General features: G+C 41.6%; 1 protein-coding gene across 1 annotated transcript in view; it reads right to left on the minus strand.

Annotated features, from left to right (window-relative positions):
• The window catches only part of alkbh5 (alkB homolog 5, RNA demethylase), a 36,116-nt gene extending 18,653 nt beyond the window's left edge, over positions 1-17,463 (minus strand). Inside the window, exon 1 of the mRNA XM_041207302.1 lies at positions 16,371-17,463. Coding sequence (XP_041063236.1) covers positions 16,371-17,107 — 737 coding nt within the window. The 5' untranslated portion in view covers positions 17,108-17,463. The remainder of the gene's footprint in view (positions 1-16,370) is intronic.
• Between the last annotated feature and the right edge of the window lie 1,825 nt (positions 17,464-19,288).

The following is a 19,288-nucleotide window of genomic DNA, read 5'->3' on the forward strand; positions in this document are numbered from 1 at the left end:
TGGCAGGGAAGGAAGACAACAGCTTTGTCTTCCCAATATTTAGTTGGTGGAAATTTTTGCTTATCCAGTTCTGAATGTCAGGCAAGCAGCCTGACAATTTAAAGACAGTGGAGCAGTCGAGAGTGGTGAGGGGGTGAGATAGATCTCGGTGCCGTCACAGACTCATGAAAACTAACATTTGTTTTCAGACAATGTCACCGAGGGGTAGCATCTGGATAAGAAACAGGAGAAGGCCAAGGATAGATGGTGGGGGACACCAGAGGTAATGATGCAGGAGCAGGAATAAAAGCCACTGCAGATGATTTTCTGTCTATGACTCAATAGATAGAAATGGAACCAAGCAAGTGCAGGCCCACACAGCTGGATGGTAGTGGAGAGACATTAGGAGGATGGTGAGGTCAACTTTCTCAAAGGCTACAGACTAGTCCAGAGAGGAGAGATAGTTTACCAGGGTCACAGTCACAAATGGCATCTTATAAGAGTCATTTTGGCACTGGCAGAAGAGTAACCTGTTGTGAGGGTTTCAAACATGGAGCTCTGGAAAAGTTGGGCATGGTTTCAGGAGGTGACAGCACATTCAAAAACATGAGAAAAGGGAGGATGGGATTTGCTGGTAGTCTGCAAGGAAGCAGGGTTAATGGCTGATTTTTTTGAGGATGGGGTGATGACGTCAAGGTAAAAATCAGATCCCGAAGTGTTTTTTTGCATTGTATGTGCCTTACCTTATTATTTACTGCTTATTTGCTGTTAAAATGGTGCTAGAGAGATGAAAACCCAATACTTTAGCACTATAGAAAAATTATATGGAGAGATCAGCTTAACCAATAAGAATAATTGACACAACCAAATTTCACACCTGACCTTACAATCAATAGTAAGACAGAAATCTGGATCCCAAAGGTGAAAAATCAACATGTGCACGAAAGCATCCTGATATATTTTCAATCCCCAAAATCTTAAAAGTAGTCTATGTTGAGCACTTTCCCACAGAATAAACTTTAACTATCTACATGTGAGGTTCAAATAATTAAATTACATTGGAGAACATTCCAGCCTGTCCAAACCATGTACGAGGCTTATAAAGCCCTTGCTAATCTGCCATTGCTTGCAACATGCACTGAACCCAAGTTCAGAACAAAATATGCATTCCTTTGTCAATTTAAGCACTTGTCACAACTAAATGACTAAACTAGTTTGATTTAGTCTTGTAGCAGGACTCTAGATCTAAGGATGCAAGAACATGGCGTTGTACTACACTTAGTGAGGAGGCCTGGTAGTAAAATATAAATAATTAACAGTTGTACCTCATCACTTGCCATTTTATAATTTACCGGCAGTTTAATTCTACAACTTCTGAAATGTGATTTATAACAAAAAAAATGAAAAACAGCACCTGCTTTGTTCCCATAATTTCTAAATAGGAAGCTTTGTTCCTTTTCCAAAAATGTTAGCTTTAGGACTTGCAGCTTGCTACATGGGTTTATCCAGCATTACCCAGGCTAATACTGCAGTAAATCAAAACAAATGCCAAGAAAGGGATTGGCACACTATGAAATAAATACGTTACATGTTAAATATTTGCACAGAAAATAAAACTACATCACCCAAAAGTGCTGTGAAGCAGGAGAAAGATTAAATGCTTGCTTTACCTTCCAAAAGCAAATTGAACACAAGCACATTTTACAAACTTTACCCCGAAAATCTCTGAACATGCAGCAACACCTTGGTACATCACATAAGTGGCCATTCTCAATGTATTAAACTGGACAGTGAACATCAGCAACATGTACAAACAAGATGAGAAACAATAGCTCAGTATCCCATTGGGGAATGTGTTTACTCAAAGAGAAACTGAATTTCCTGGTAATTATACTGCAATGAAGAGGGTGTCATTCAGCCTAAAATTGAATAACCAACATGCACTAATTCCAGAATGATAGAGAGCTGCCAGCATAATCAATGCCTTTATTTAAAATCTGAGGGGGATAACTTACTGGAGTAAATAGTTAAACAAATATAAGCAGGAACCGAGTGATAAAGCAACTAGACATTATGAACTCCCCCCTCGATTTAGCCTGGCACTAACCCACCCACACTATGACACCTCTGGTTTCCATTAGCTTTGGAACACTGATATACTTTTCTCTGGAAGTGGTGTTCTGAGTTTAGATTGACCCAAGAAAAGCAGTACAAAAGTGATGTAAGAGAGCTGCAGACAGGAGCTGAGATTAGACTCACTTGGCACATAACAGTTAGCAGAAACTTCCATATTGGGGCACTGCTACTCAGATGAATATTGGTCTGATAATAAGGCCTGAGCAGTTAGCTGGGAGGCACAATTTCTTACCACATTGTGGTAGACATAAAGCTGCTGATGCATCTTTCGATAGTCCAGCTAGATAAGGGGGTCTCTTTTGGCAACAGATGTTTCCTGTTGTCCAAAATACAGGAAAAACAGCCTATTTGTTCCAAGTGCTGCTCTTCTGGCCAAGTAATACGACTGTTACATTGAGGGAAAGCTACCATTACAAAAATAGCAACAGAGACGGGGAGCTAGCTATTTTTAGGTGTTGCTATGGTCTGCAGTGGGTTGGTTCACCAACATGCTCATCAGTGACATAATTCAGGTCCCAGTCCAAGATTTCACTTCTTGGCAACTTCAAAGAGAGATACCAAATTCTCCCCAGCCTGACAAGAAAAGTGGCCATTTCTCCTCCACTTGCCACACCTCAGTTGGCAAAGGTACTTCTGAGCATGGTGTCTGTGCATGAAGATCAAGAGGGTTCCAGGTTTGAGCCTGGCTTCAGCTGACTTAGCTGATCCAACAGTGACGATACAATAATGGTGACCTCAACATGTGTAGGAGACACAAAATGGGGATGGGTCTAGGATGCAGAGAAGGCAAGTCTGCCACAGCACTCCTCCTGATCATAATCTATCAGTTTCTACTGGGGGTGCTCTCTGTGGACAAATAGCCCACTGTACAGGCTCAGCAAGCAGCATGAGTTGCAAAGAGGTGGAAACAGGAAAATATCCAACTAAATAGGGGACAGTCACCTGGGGCACCTGTACACTTTCCACTCACAAAACACATCATCATACTCTAAAAAGCAAACCTGAAATAAAAAGGCAGAAATGCTGTAAACACTCACCACATCAGATAACATTTGAGGAGAGAGAAACAGAGTTAACATTTCTCGTTGACCCCTCAGAACTGAAAAGATATTAGAGATTAACAGTGTTTAAACAAGTACAGAAGCAGGGAAATATGAGTATGGAATGGTTGTAACTTGCCTGGAAGCATATTTCCTTGCTCACTCGGGGATAGCAAACTGCACAAGATGACCAAAAAGATTACTGTCATAAAGTTATCATGACACAGGAGGCATCCATTCAGCCCATCTAGTCCAAGTCCAGCTTTCTGTACAGCAATCCAGTCCTATTCCCGTGTTCTATATGCTTGTAGCTCTATAAGTTTATTTCCCTGAAGTGCCCACCCAATTTCCTTTCAAAATCATCGATAGTCTCCACTCCCACCACTCTCCTAGGCAGAGGGGCCCAGGGCATTGCCACTCCATGTAAAAAAATTTTCCCTCATGACCATGTGTTTCTTGCCCAAAATATTAAACATGTGCCTCGTAATTCCTGTACCAACAGCAAATGGAAACAGCTTTTCTTTGTCTATATTATCTAAACCTGCCATTATCTTGTATACCTCTATCAGATCTCCCTTCAATCCCCATTAAACAAGCTGTTTTGAACTTAAGGTCAATACAATTCATTTAACAGTAAAAAAGCTAACTAAAAAGAGACAGTAGTAAGTTGATAGTTCAAATCAACTTGAGGCTTGATAGATTACTTTTAACTGCTAGTTGGTCTCATTATCTTTAGGCAAGCTGAGTGATTGAGCTAGCATTAACTGCTGGATTTTAGTGTATAATCTTACTATTCAGCAAAATATGACTTACCAAAATTAAAAAGCGGCCTGCTAATTTTTTTCATATGGCAAATTACCTCAATACTGACACACTCTGAGACCCATCACCCCCACTTAAATGCTAACACATTCCCAGAAAACCGTTGTAAATGCTGATACACTCCAAGAGGCCTCAAGCAAATGCAGACATGCTCCTTGGGACATCCCTCAATCTAATTACAAAAGGCAAAGTCAGTTACCCAATGGAAATTAGTGATACAAGCACAGAAGCTGCTTTTCCATCAGTAAAAACCAACTGAACGAATGTACTAACAAATACAGAAAAGATATAGGAGTCAGAATTTGAAAAAACGTGCTCTAAAATACAGGATGCACAGCCCCAAAGACAAAACGTGATGACCTTACAGATTCTATTCCAAAATCCTGAGACTATGAAATAAGTCATTTATTATTTGGAAATGTATGTGAAGCTGAAATAATGAAACATTTCAACACAAGAAATCAAAGCAAAAGTATCAGGTAAGAGAGTATCAGAGTATCAACATTTGACTAGATATACTGCATGAATGCATTTTGTACTACATTGAAATCTAATTGCACCATTAGAATTGGTCAAGTTAATAGAAACAAGTCTTTAAATGAATGTTTTTAAAAGGCACAGCACTTTTAAAGAAATGTCTTACAAAATACATTCTTGAATGGATTAACTACAGCTGCTGGCTCTTCCTAACATTTTCACTTATGGTACATTTTATTCCAGTGACAACACCTAAAATGAATACAATTTATAAGAATTGGTACTCAAATCTGTGTTTTCTTTATTCATTCACAGGATGTTGGTTATCACTGGCAAGGCTGGCATTTGTTGCCCATCCCTAATTGCCTAAGAGAAGGTGAAGACGAGCTGTCTTCATGAACTGCTGCAATCCAAGTGGTACGGGTACTCTCTCAACGCCGTTACGAAGGAAGTCCCAGGGTTTTGACTCAGTGACAGTGAAGGAACGGCGATATAGTTCCAAGTCAGGATGGTGTGTGGCTTGGAGGGGAACTTGCAGGTGGTGATGTCCCCATGCATCTGTTGCCCTTGCACTTCTAGGTGGTAGAGGTTGTGGGTTTGGAAGGTGCTGTCAAAGGAGATTTGGTGCGTTGCTGCAGTGCATCTAGTAAATGATACACACTGCTGCCACTGTGCATTGGTGGAGGGGGAATGAATGTTTAAGGTGGAGGGGGAATGAATGTTTAAGGTGGTGCATAGGGTGCCAGTTAAGCGGGCTGCTTTGTCCTGGAGGGTGTTGAGCTTCTTGAGTGTTGTTGAAGTTGTACTCATCCAGGCAAGTGGAAGTATTCCATTACTCTCCTAATTGGGGCCTTGTGGATAGGTTTTTGGGAGTCAGATGGTGAGTTACTCACCATAGGATTCCCAGCCTCTGACCTGCTCTTTATTTATATTGTATTTATATTGCTGGTCCAGTTCAGTTTCCAGTTAATGGTAACCACCAGGATGTTAATAGTGGGGAATTCAGTGATGATCATGCCATTGAATTTCATGGGGAGATGGTTAGATTCTATCTTGCTGGAAATGGTCATTCATGCACACAAGTGCTAGGCAATGTTTCTTGTCATTTGTCAGCCCAAGCCTAAATGCTGTCCAGATCTTGCTGCATATGGGACAGACTGCTTCAGTATCTGAGGAGTTGCAAATAGCCCTGAACATTGCACAGTGAACACCCCCACTTCTAACCTTTTGATGGAGGAAGGTCATTGTGGAAGCAGCTGAAGGTCGTTGGGCCTGGGTTGCAGAACCCCGAGAAATCCCGCAGCAATGTCCTGAGACTGAGATGCTTGACTTTCAATAACCACAACCATCTTCCTTTGTGCTAGGTATGACTCCAACCAATGGGGCTCCTTGATGTTACACTCTGTCAAATGCTGCCTTGATGTCAAGGGAAGTCACTCTCACCTCTTGAGTTCAGTTCTTTTGTCCATATTTGGACCAAGGCTGTAATGAGGTCAGGAGCTGAGTTATCCTGGGTAGAACCCAAATTGAGAGTCAGTGAGCAGGTTATTGTAAGTGCCACTTGACAGCACTATCAATGACATCTTGTGTCACTTTGCTGATTATAATGTGTCACAAGCCATCAATGGCATACACTTATCTGGTGATCTGAATTTAAACAAATGTCACAGTGTGCTTTGCATTGCCAGAATGAAATGCAAGAGATTTAGGATAGAAAGGAGAAACTTCTTTTACACAGAGTGACGTGAGTCTGTGAAATTAATTTAAGAATCAGTATTGGAAAGCAACACCACGGCAATGTTTAAGAATAGGTTAGGAGATTGAAAGAACCTTGAATCAAGGATCTGGAGAAAGGATTGGCACACAAGATGAGGACTACTGACATGTAGAATAATCACCAACATAGAGTAGCTGTGTCAAATAGCCTGCTGACATTATAACTTCTATGTAATTCACAAAGGGGGAGCACCCACAAGGAATTCTGCAGTGGGGAGAGGAAAGAGGAAGACTAAACAAGATCCTAAACAGGGTAATATGAGGTTTTAAAATGCAGGGCAAGAGGTTGCAAAGCAAAGACATTTTGGAGAGGATTCAAGGACTTGTGGCTGAAGACCTGCATCCAAAGGTGCAGCAAGTAATCTGGAGTCAGAAGACGAGTGTGTGGAAATTACTAAAAAACCCAAAAAATGGCTTCTTTCACAGCGAGGCTTCTCAAACTGTTTTACAGCCAATTAAGCACGTGATATTGTTCAATCTGTTTTTGTGATTTCATTTGAGGAATAAATATTGGCCAGGACACCAGGGATAACTTCTCTGTTCTTGCAATAGTGTCACAGGATCTTTTACATCCACTCAAGCAGGCAGACAGTTATCAGTTTAATGTCTCATCCAAAAGAAGCACCTCCAGTATTGCATTGGAATGTCAGTCTGGCTTTCTGTACTCAAGTCCTGAAGTGGGACTTGAACCCAGAACCTTATGACTCAGATGCAAGAATGCCTCCCACAGTGTCACTTGAGTGACAGCTGACACTAATCAAATAAAATGGGGTGAGATTGTGAAGGAATGCGGACACAAACAAGAATGCTGGTGTAGATTCAGTGAGACACAAGGATCCAGAGGAACTGGATGAGAATGAACTCTCAGTGCTCTTTCCAAGAAGACATGAACCAGAATTCTGCATTTGCTAATGTTTGTAAAGGATGGAAGCAGGTGAAGAGAACGTTTCAGGAATTGATAATGAAGATAATGCAGGCATGGATGAAGGTTTTATTAGCAAAGGAAATGAGATGATGTAAGTTGGCCTGGTATAGAAATGGAAGGCAGGAGCTGGATGTTGAGTCGGAATGTCAGCCCAGGGTTGAACATAATATGGAACCTGTGCAACATCAGCTCAGTGGAGTAAAAAACTAAGAAGCTTGAAATCATATAAATGTTGGAGCGAACCAAACAGATTCAATTCCAGGTGCATGTAAAACCATCAATGGTGGGGAATCAGAGCATGAGAACAAAAGGGGATCAAGGGAGGTACTGAAGTTGGAATGTGACTTAAAGATAATGAGCATCTTGAAAGGCAAGAACAGCAAAGAATGAGGTAGTCCAGAGCTGATAACAGTGTAACCTGAAACAATCTGAAAACTCTATACCAGTCTCAGAGATTACATAAGAGCCAGCGAACTGAATTACTGCCTTTTAAGTACTAGTTATCTTTAACCGGTAATATTGTCTGTTTAATTTGATATTAAGCCAACTTAGTGGATCAAAGATTTCAGAGGAACAATGCAAAACTGTTGTGATTATATTACAATCTGAATTACAAATATATACACAATGATTAAGAGTGTTCCTTTCAAAGGAATACCAAATAAATAAATGGGTTATAGTGGTTGACTTCTAATCTCTGACAACTTCTATTCAGCTAAGAAGTTAGAGAACAATTCAAACTGCAGGCCTCCATCTAACATGATCAATCCCATTTAATGATCAATCGAGCAGTGAAAAAACATTGCTCCCTCCCACCCATTCTGTACCTGCCAAGATAAACCCCAGCACTTCAAGAGCACTGATGGTGACATTTTTGGATTGTGAGCTCACTGTTGTTTTGCATCATAGTTATGCCACAGAAACAGACCATTCGGCCCAGTAGGTCTATGTTTGTGTTTATGGTCCACATGAGCCTTTCACCTTTCTTCATCTAAATCTTCATACATTTCAATTCCTTTCTCCTTCATGTGCTTCTCTAGTTTTCCTTAAAACCAGACACCTCAACTATGCCTTGTGGTAGCAAGTTTCACATTCTCAACACTCTCTGGATAAAGAAGTTGGTCTCCTGAATTCGCTATTGAATTTATTGGTGACTCTCATATTTATAATCATTCGCTCTGGACTCGCCTGCAAGTGGAGACATTTTCTCTACATCTACCCTTTCATAACCGTGAAGGCCTGTGTCAGGTCACTCCTCAACCTCCAGAGAAAACAGCCTCAGCTTAATTAACCTTTATGATAGGTATTACAACTCAGTGGTGGTATCATTCTAGGAAATCATTTTTTGTGCCGTCTCCAGTGCTTGACAATCTTTTTTAAAAACACGGAGACCAGAACTCTTTATCACTTTCTGCATTTTGTTGTAGTCCTTCTCTGCATTAACTATACACCCCAATTTGGTATCATCCACAAATTCTGAAATTGTACTTCGGATTCCCAAGTCCAAATTGTTTATGCAAACAGTGAACAACAGGGAATTCAGGACTAATCCAGCCAGCACCTTTACCACCTTTTGCCAATCCGAGCTCTGATGTTTTTTTTGTAGTCAGCCTGCTATCCATTCTGCTACTAGCCCAACTCCACATATTTTGACCTTAGTCATGAGTTTATTATTTACCTCATTGAAGGGCCTTTCAATATACATAATATATAAATTATATGTTACATATTCCATGTGCCAGGATCCAGTATTAAACAAGTGTGTGACCACCTCCTCAAACAGGCATTTAGATATTTATTTCAGTGTTTTATCCGTTTACACAGCAACCATGGAAAACTGATCTCTACATCCTCTCAACTGTACTGAAAAGTATGGATACACAACTTCTGGCTGTTGACAATTCCTGGTATAAACAGATAGATATATCCACACATCACTAGTCAAGATCTGTCAGTGCATGAATAAAATATTAGTACTGGAAGAGTAACAGCTGAAAAGGAAGAGCCAGAAGAAAACCAAGTAATGTGTTCTGAAACTCTGATACTGCAAGGAAGGTGGGGGGTGGTGTTGCTCATTTTCAAAGCTTTTTCATTTGGTCATGCTCTGAACTGTATTTTCACAACTCTGATTCTGAGATCAAAGATATTATTCTATTACTGGCATCAGATCTTCAAATGGTCACACAATAAGAGCAGCTACTCACTCACTCTAACAAAGTCCCCTTTAGCCAAAGCATTGTTGAAGTGCCCATTAATAGCATAATTACACCCAGTGCAGAATGCGTTTTTACCCGACAATAACTACAAAACTACAACCGACCTGCCTAAAATCCAGTCTGCAAGATGGTAGCCCCAAATCAAAGTAGTACCCCAAGTCAGTGATTGGCAAAAGCCTGGGAGCAGACCACCACCTTTTGACCTTCAGATCAGGGCTTAGTTGTCAAAGTATTAAAAAAGGTTAAACAAAGAACTAATTCATTTCGCATTTTCATTAAGAAGTTCTAATTTTTAAAACTAGATTTGGAAAATATATAGGTCAGGTTATCACATGACACTTATCACAAATTAACATGAATTCTTACCTATAAATTAGGACAAAGTATGTTATAATTAACCTATTATAAAAACTACAACTTCTCTGGGAAACTTTATGGCCACAAACTTTTGTAGAATAGCATAATGGCCAATGTCTTCCCCAAGCAGAAAATGATGAAATAAGACTAAGAAAATGGTCTATACCCCCATGTCTATCAGTCTTTTTCTTCCAAAATACTGCTGGTTTATTAGGGAGCCTGACATTTTTTACTTGTTTTCCCCCCACTCTTCCATCCTGCTTTAACCCTCCGGGTCTCAGATGCAGTCTTTTTTCTATATTATCTCTTATAGTGCCTTACCTTGTCTTATGCTATCACCTGCCATTTAATCATCTCTTGTTCACGACCTAATTACTTCATCAACTATTCTTTTCCTTCCCTATATGTGCTTGTTTATCCTCGAACTATCACCTGCTTCTAGGCTGTAACTAGGGTCACAAGACATGAAATGTTAAGCTAAAACAAAAATAAAAATACCTGGAAAAACTCAGTAGGTCTGACAGCACCTGCGGAGAGGAACACAGTTAACGTTTCAAGTCCATATGACTCTGCAACAGAACAAATGTTAAGCTATCCCATCTCTCACAACAGGTGCTCCTTGATCTGCTGAACATTTCCAGCATTCATCTTTATTTAAGACTTTCAGAATCTGGATTTTGTTTTTTGTTCCAAGCCTGTGGAGGGCAGCATTACAGAACATTTCCTATGCCTCCAAGTGTCATTGAGGCAAAAAGGCAAGCAGAGTGCAGAAAAAAGGTGAACTAAATGTGTAAAACCACTTACTTTCTATAAAGCACCTTTCATGTAGTAAAACATCCCAAGGTGCTTCATAGGTGCATGACTCGACAAAAATTGACAATCGCATCAGAAGAGATATTAGGATGAGTTTTAAGGAGGATCTTGAAAATGGAGAGGTTAATAGATGAGTTGCAGAGAGTTGGGTCTATATGGCTGAAGGCATGGCAGCCAGAAGTGGGGATTGGGAGGGTGGGGAGGGCAGTGCACGGCAACCCAGTTAGTGGAACACAAAAATTACAGAGGCTTGTAGGGCAAAGGAACTTACAGAGGTAGAGAGGAGGAAGGATTTTAAAGAGGATGCAAATTTTAAAAAAATCAAGGTGTTAGTAGACTGGGAGCCAATGTAGATCTGTGAGCAGGGTGATGGGTGAACAGGTCTTGGTGCGAATTAGGATACAGGCAGAGTTTTGGATGATCTCAAATTTATGGAGAGTGGAAGGTGGGAGAACAGGCAGGAGTGAATTGGAATAGTCAAGTCCAGAGGTAAGATAAGCATAGATGAGAATTTCAGCAGAGATGCTGAGGCAGGGACTGAAGTGGGCAATACTGTGGAGGTGCGAATAGGTGGTTTTCATGTTGGAGAAGATGTGGAGTTAGAAGCTCAGCTCTGGGTCGAATGGGACATTGGGCTTGCCAATAGTTTGCTTTAGTCCAAGATGGTGGCCAGCAAGTGGAATGTAATCGGTGGCAAGGGAGCAGACTTTGTGGTGGGTTCAAAGACAATAGCTTCAGACTTCCCAATGTTTAATTATAAAGTGATCTGACAACTCTCAGAAGGTGGAGAAGATAAGATAGGTGATGGTAGGGTAGAGCTGGATGTCATCAGCATCCATGTAGGTCCTGATGCCATGTCTATGATGAGGTTGCTGCGGGGCAGTTTGAGAAATAAGGAGAAGCCAAGGATATATTCACAGGGAACTCCAGAGGTAACAGTGAGGGAGCAGGAAGAGAAGCCATTACAAGGGATTCTCTGGCTATGACCGGATATGGGAGGACAGAAAGAAGCAGGATGCAAGTGTTAAGGTATACAAGGAAGTGACTGGAGATGGTCCTGTCTACGAGAAACTGTGGGACTATAGAGGACATGTGAGATGGCAAGGTTAAGGTGGTGGTTGTGAATATTGGTAGAAGTATTTTTATGGAGGGAGGTATTGAGAGAGAACATGAAGGCAGGGGACTCATGGAGAGGGGCAATGAAAAGTATGATCAATGTCACATAAAACATCACATTCCTTCAAATAGGAAGGAAACTCTCAATTTTTGTGATGACATCTTCCTACTTTATTTCACCACAACTCTACAGTGATTCCACAGCAGGTCAGGGCAATATCTGTGGAACAAACTGACCAGTTGAGATTTCCAGTGCGAATCCTGCCTGATCTACTGAGTGTTTGGTGATTTTGTTTCAAATCTCTGGCACTTCCATTTTTTTCCCCTATGTGTCAATGACTTGAATTCAACCTATGTTTATATCAATATTCAGAACAAAGTTGGCCTAACTGCTAACACACTGAAGATATCCAATAAAACTCAACTGATCCATAACTGCATTCACACAACTGCATTGTACTGATTGAAGTATTTCATATATTTGCATACATTATTTGTTCAGAAATATAAACAGTACAGATTAAATGCACTTTCACCAAGTTGGTCAAGGGCATGTTGAAATCTGCTTGCTTTTTGTCAAACACCTTCAGACCCAAAGAAGACACCCCAGTCAGTCATACCAAAGAGCTAAATTTTCAGAGTTATTTACCTCCCCAACTTGAAGCTTCTACTAAGTGGGTTTGATTAATTCTTGACAGGACCACTGGTTGCATGCTGGGGGAGGGGAGGAAAGGAAAGATAAAGGCCAGACTGACTTTCTTGCTTAACACCACTTCCTGCCAGCCAGACACACAAAAAAAAGCAGAAACTGCTGCATGGATGGAAGTGCCAAGTGACTCCACCCTCCTAGCTCGGAGTCCTTTCAGCAGCCAGGAGTATACAGAAGAAGATATTTCAGTGTAGGCTATGTTAATGAGATAGTGGCTGGCTGCAACTAGCTCCAGCATGTGCCAGAATGATTGATAACCAAAACAAGATAGACAATGCCAACTAGATTTAGAGTTTCAAACATATTCTATGCCATATTTATAAATCGGATTTTAAAAAAGCTAGTTTTGGTAATTTTTACCATGAAACCATTGTTGATTGAAATGAAGACCCATCTGGTTCACTAAGATCTGTTAGAGAAGGAAATCTGCCATCCTTACCTGGTCTGGCCTACTTTCAACTCCAGACCCACCGCAATCTGGTTGACTCTTAGTGCCCCCTGAAATGGCCTAGAAAGCCACTCAGAAGTATAAAAATGCAAAGTCTACAAAAAGGAATGGAACCAGATGGACCACCTGACATCGACCTGGGCACCGGAAACAACAATGGCAAACCCAGCTCCGTCGACACTGCAAAGTCCTCCTTACTAACATCTTGGGGCTTGTGCCAAAATGGGAAGAGCTGGAACTCCCTCCCAAACAACAGTGTGGGTGTACCTGCACCTCATGGACTGCAGCGGTTCAAGGCGGCTAACTGCCACCTTCTCAAGGGCAACTAGGCAATAAAAAACGCTGGCCTAACCAATGATATCCATGTCCCATGAAAGAATTTAAAAAATGACAAATCGTCAAGTAGTGTACACTGTTTCCAGGCATTACCACTCCATATCTAAAGGAAACTATTCCTCAAGAGTCTCCAGTCCCATTTATTAAAAAAAATGAGGAGGGGCAGAGCACAAAAGATCAATGCAATCATTTCAGAACAGGAACTGCACACTAACTGAACAATACTCTAGCACACAGTGCTTCACAAGTTGGTGGTTTGTAGAGTCCTACCTACAATTTGCACATCCTTGAGCGTAACAGTCAGGTTGTTTTAATTCCTGTTACCAGTTTCCAATGTCAAATAAAACAGAAAATGTTGGAAATCTACAGGTTAATCAAACAACTATTTCTCATTTCCAACATTAGCAATTTTTCTATTTATCCTAATTATTCCCTAAATCTGAGGTGCTGAGTGGAATGAATTAATTAATGCTTCTCCATAAGGAAGGCATGTAAGGGAGAGAGCTATCCAAGACTCCTGCTTTGAGGGAATACCACTCAAGGCCTGCATATAGACTGTATAAATCATGCATGCAAGTTTCTTCCCTCACACTTTTAGTTATCCTCAAAGGTGTCAAATCACAACAGGAAATAGTCCTAAGGGTACTAATGGCACCTAAATGGCTGTACCACATGCGAGTTCAGTGTCAACAACTAGCGTGAGGACTCTGGCCAAGCCAGATGCTGTCTCCACCCAACACTCATAGGTGTATATTCCAGGACAGTGAGCAAAGGAAACAATGGCTGATTCCTTCCTACTCTTAATTAAACACACACTCCTCAACTGAGAGAAAACCAAGACCACCTTATTCTATGAAGTTTCATATTAACCGGATACTGTAATCATCCATTAACCTATGAGTGGTGTGGAAAATTATATGCGTTGCTTGAAGTAGTCATCTCAATATTTAAGACAGGTTTGAATATTATTGACCTTCACAGGCCATTCAAATTTCCTGTTACAGAGCTGTAACAGAGTGCCTACTGTAGTGCCCTACACCACAGGCATGTCCATGCTGGCTGTATACAAACACGTAACCCATTACAAAACTTGATCTACAGAAAATCAATTTTATTTGTTGGATACAGTCCTACTAGCCATAGTCCTCAATACATGAAGTACAGGCTTCAAAAGAAAAATATAACATTTAAAAAAAAAGTTCAGGAAGCATTCTATTGAAATAATTACATCCTGAATGAGTCATCTCTCAGACCATATTTCGGTCCATGTTACAGCCTCAAAAAAAAACAAGAATGGCAGATGCACATTTGAAAACTAGCATTTCATATGATACACACTTGTCTAGCAAATAAAGCTTTTAGAAAGTTTGAACAGCCCATGCAGTGGCTGCTAATTCAATACAGAAACACTAACAAGGAAAATATATGCAAAAGTTCATAAGGGTGCATATACTTTTAAATACAAAAGTGTATTAAATAGATGGAAGAACTTAATCAGAAGTTGCCAATTGAGAACTGCATTAATCAACAATGATGAGATGAGATTCGCATGGGAAAATAATCCATGGATGAAGAAGGTTAAACACCAAAGTGCAAAAGATTACAAAATAGAATCTAACCCTGGAAATTGGCTTTGCAGGGCAGAATTGTCAGTGATCAGTGCATCTAGGTGTGCAAGCTTATTGGTGAATTGGAACAAATGTATGCAACCAAAATGGTGACGATTATATATATTGCCTTGCCCCGTTCAGCATTTTACTTCCTTCTCCTAGCTCCGTTTGATTTTGTCTCTCTTTTGGCTAGATACAGACAAGCAATCTACTCACCAGCCCCTGCCAGTCATTCTTCAACCAGATGTTCAAAGTAGCCCCAAAACCTCAGCTGCTAATCTTTCCTTTCCATGGGAGAAGTGCTTAACCTCACTTTTCTCCACGTGTCCAAATCAAAACCTTGTAGCTGTCAAACTACATTCAAACCGAATTGTGGCATAGCGTGTTATCTTTTCACCTTGCTGTGTGCTGGGGATTGGAATTTTCGCTTCCAATTGCATTGCATACATTTACATGATGCTGATCTGACTTAAGCAAGATTACCAATGTAAACCAGACATAATAAAATTCCATTAACATTATTTGGAATGTTAATTCTGAATACTTCTACCAAACAGAGATTTTGATAGTTTTTCTCAATTTATCCTATTTCCAGTGGCAGGAAGGTACACAAACAGATGGCATAGGTTTATATAATTGACAAAATAACCAAAGATGACGAAAATTTTCTTGAGTTATAATTTGGAGCGCATAAAAGGATATTGGAACTTGATGCATCAAGGAATTGGATATATGTGGAAAAACCTACATTTATTTAGTGCCTTTCATAGTCAGAGAAGAGTCCAAAGCATTTTACAAAGGAACAGGGGTAGGTCATCCTGCCTCTAGAGCCTGTGCTGCCACCATTGCCATTTAATAAGATGACATCTGATCAATACCCTAACTCCATCCACCTGCTTTGGCTCCAACCTCTTAACCAGCAAAAGTCTCAGATTTAAAATTATTGAAGTAGCATCTACTGTTATGGGGGGTGGGGTCCCCACACTTTTACCACTCTTTGCGTGAAGTATTTCCTACCTTTTAACTTTTTCCTGAATGGCCTGGCTCTAATTTTAGGTAGTGCCCTCTGCTCTAAACTGCATGACCAGTAGAAAAAGTTTCACACTATCATGTCAATTCCTTTCAAACATAATGCCCTGCCTATTTTAGATACTGCCTCAAAACACTCAGTTAGGATTGTTAGACAAGACCTCTCTTTACAAATCCAATGAATACAGCCACTGAAAAACTTTTGAAGCATTGTCAGGAATGTAAAAAAATGGAAAGAGCAGGTATTAGGATTACTAGGAAAGCAATTTCAAAGGGCTTCTTTCAGTACTGTATAATTCTAAGAATGAGATAACTGCCCTGGTTCCAAGACTTAAATCTTCCTGACAGCAAGCAACTATAAATGTAAACTATACAAAGTGGTACAGACACTGGAAAGGTTGTTTCACCTCCATGTACTTCATTTTTGGCACAAGTCATATTTCTCTCGAGAAACCTAAGAACTGACCCTGGCAACTCTCTCACTACCTCTCCGCCAGGGCAAAAGACGTTCAAACTTTTGAGAGATTACACTCCTGAAATATTTATCAATTGTACCGATGCTCATTACTCCTGCAACTCACCTAAGCACAGTGACACTGCCTCTCCGGACAGGTAAATAGTAGACTGGCTCCGACACCCTGATGGGTTTGAACTGGAACTTGCAGCCAAAACAGAGAGCCGAATCGCTGAAGAAGGAGACGGAAACGATGGGCCTCTCGAAGATATGGATGGGATCCACGTGGGAGACGATGCAGCCGCCCGGCTGATAGTCATTGATGACAGCGCTGTTGACGAAACCCTCAGGGATAATCCGGTGATCCACAAGCTTTTTGATGACCAGGTCGTGGACCCAATCGGGGATGTCGTCCACATCTCCCTTGGGATATAGGCGCTCTTGGCCAGGACCTCGCTTTTCCAGCTGTGAGCCGTACGTGTAGCCTTCCCCAAAGAAGTATTTGTTCCGTAACGGGGCCCTGTCCACCGTGTGGTCCCGGTAAATGCCCTTCTCGGCCCGGGAAACCACGTCGTCGATTTGCGTCTCGATCTGGGTACACTGGTCGGCGGTGAAGAGCCGCACCTGGCGGATGCCCTGCTTCACCCGCCGGGCTTCTCCTTGCCGCTCGTCGTCGTAGTCGCTGTGGTATTTGCTGTGCTCGTACTCGTCGCCACCGCCGCACAGCCCTGGCAGACCAGCCTCTCCCACCTCCGCCTCGAGTTTCCGCTTGCGGCCGTTGTAAGGCGCCGAGGCCGCCCGCTGTTTCTCGCGGTGAGGCGATTGAAGCTTCTCCCTCAAGTCTGCGTAGCCACCTGCCGCCATCTTGGCCGGGGAAGGGGCGGGGTTAACGTGGAAGGGGCGGGGTTAGAGTAAGGGCCAAATTATTGTCAACAATGGGCCACTGCGCATGCTCTCCACAGCGTACGCTCAGTTCCAGGCTCCAGTTGCGTTGCGCATGCTCAGTGCCGGCTGACAGTTACGAAAGCAGTTCAGGTATTTAGCAACCTTAATGAACGAATCATCTTCCGTAAGTCTTCTCCGAATAAATGGGACGCGATTTCCACCTATAGTAATTACGAGCTCCTGTACTTTACATATAATTTTCGCCGTAACTCTCGGGCGCAAACCTTTCCCGGACAGCCTGCAGACCTCTCCACATACGCTAACGCCTCAACCGAACCTTGCAATGGATTCCCCGCCCACAGGCGGCGGTGATTCGTTAGAAGCCGCGTGCTGCAGGGCAGCTGGCGCAATAGCCAGCGGTTATTGGCCACCTTAGCTGTCAATCAGATTACATCACCTCCCTTCAGCCATCAAGTTCGTTAGACGAGGACTGTCTCGGTCTTTATCGCAACCGTTCGCTCAAGAGTCGCCCTTTCTTTTGCCTGTAAAATTATCCTGACTAAAAATGATATTTATTTCAGGTTACTTTATTACTAGTTATTTATGAATAGATTTTCCTCTAGGTTGGATGCCACTTGTACTGCCAATGTAAATAATATAGTTCGCTGGCCCGCTAAGATACTCCAAGAGCAGAGAAGGATCCGGGGTAGCAGCACGTGACTCGAGCTCTGGCTCCAGGCTCAGGGGTCAACTGCTCAGGTTCACCATGACTTCATTGTAAAGATTTATCCAATTATCAGCTTTCTGCTTTCCCATTTACCATTAGGTAAAATTTCCAGCTGAATCAACTATCAAAACAAAAATTTCAAGCATTCGGCCCATCGTGTCAATGCCAACCCTACTGTATCACTCTTAAACTAACTCCGCTGCCTCCTTCTCTCCCCATAGCCCTAATACTTTTTAAGCTTTAAATATTATCCAGATTTTCTCTCTAAGATTCCACGGCCTCTGCCTAAATAACTCGTTGTTGCAAAACTTTCCATACTGCAGAAACCCTATATGAGGAAACTTCTAACTTATTTCCCTTTGATCAATGTGAGAGGTGGTGGGATCAATCATCATTGCCCACAGTCTCCACTTGTCTTTGCATTCTCAGCTGACTCTGAGCACAAAAATCAAGGCTAATGCTCCAGTATAGTACTGAAGGAGAGCTGCACTGCTGGAGGTACTGTCTTTCAGATGAGATGTTTTTCATTTGTATGGCTGGGGAAACAGTTATAGTTTGATTTTGAGGCTGACAATCCATTCAACACCTTCAGCTGACAGTGTGAATGGCTGTGATGCTACCAGGAATTGATCTTTCAGGGCAAAAGTTCAGTGTATGGGCAATGATCTGATTTGGATGGCCACAGTCACCATTTGAGCTGTTCCTCATGTTCCATTTGTGGAGCAAGTGGCCACATCTTCGTTGGTGATGCATTGCCCAGATTTTTTGTGCAAGGTTGAAACCTAGGACATCACGACAATGGTCACAGTATCACAATATCTTTACAGTGTAGAAGGAGGCCATTCGGCCCATTGAGTCTGCACTGGCTTTCTGAAAGAGCATTCCACCAGTCTTATCCCTGTAACCTTGCACATTCTTTCTTTTCAGGTAGCGATCCAATTTCCTTTTGAATACCTTGATTGAACCTGCCTCCACCACCCTTTCAGAAAGCTTGTTCCAGACTCCAAACACCCCCGGGTAAAAAAAAAAATTCCTCACACCACATTTACTTCTTTTGCCAATTATTTTGAATCTGTGCCCTCTAGTTCTTAATGTTCTCTTGAGTGGGAACAGATTTTCAATATTTACCCTGCCTGTGTCCCTCAGGATCTTGAATACCTCTATCAAGTCTCCTCCCAGACTTCTTTTCTCTGAGGAAAAGATTCCCAATTTCTCCAATCTATCCGCATAGCTACAGTTCTTTATCCCTGGAATCATTCTTGTGAATCTCCTCTGTACTCACTCCAAAGCCTTCACATCCTTCCTCAAGTATGGTGCCCAGAACTGGATGCAGTACTCCAGATGAGGCCTAACTTGCCTTATAGAAGTTCAACATGATCTCCTTACTCTTGTACTCAATGCCCCTGTTAATAAAGCCTAATATACTATATGCT

Source organism: Carcharodon carcharias, chromosome 15 (assembly GCF_017639515.1).
Source record: "Carcharodon carcharias isolate sCarCar2 chromosome 15, sCarCar2.pri, whole genome shotgun sequence".
Classification (NCBI taxonomy): Eukaryota; Metazoa; Chordata; class Chondrichthyes; order Lamniformes; family Lamnidae; genus Carcharodon; species Carcharodon carcharias.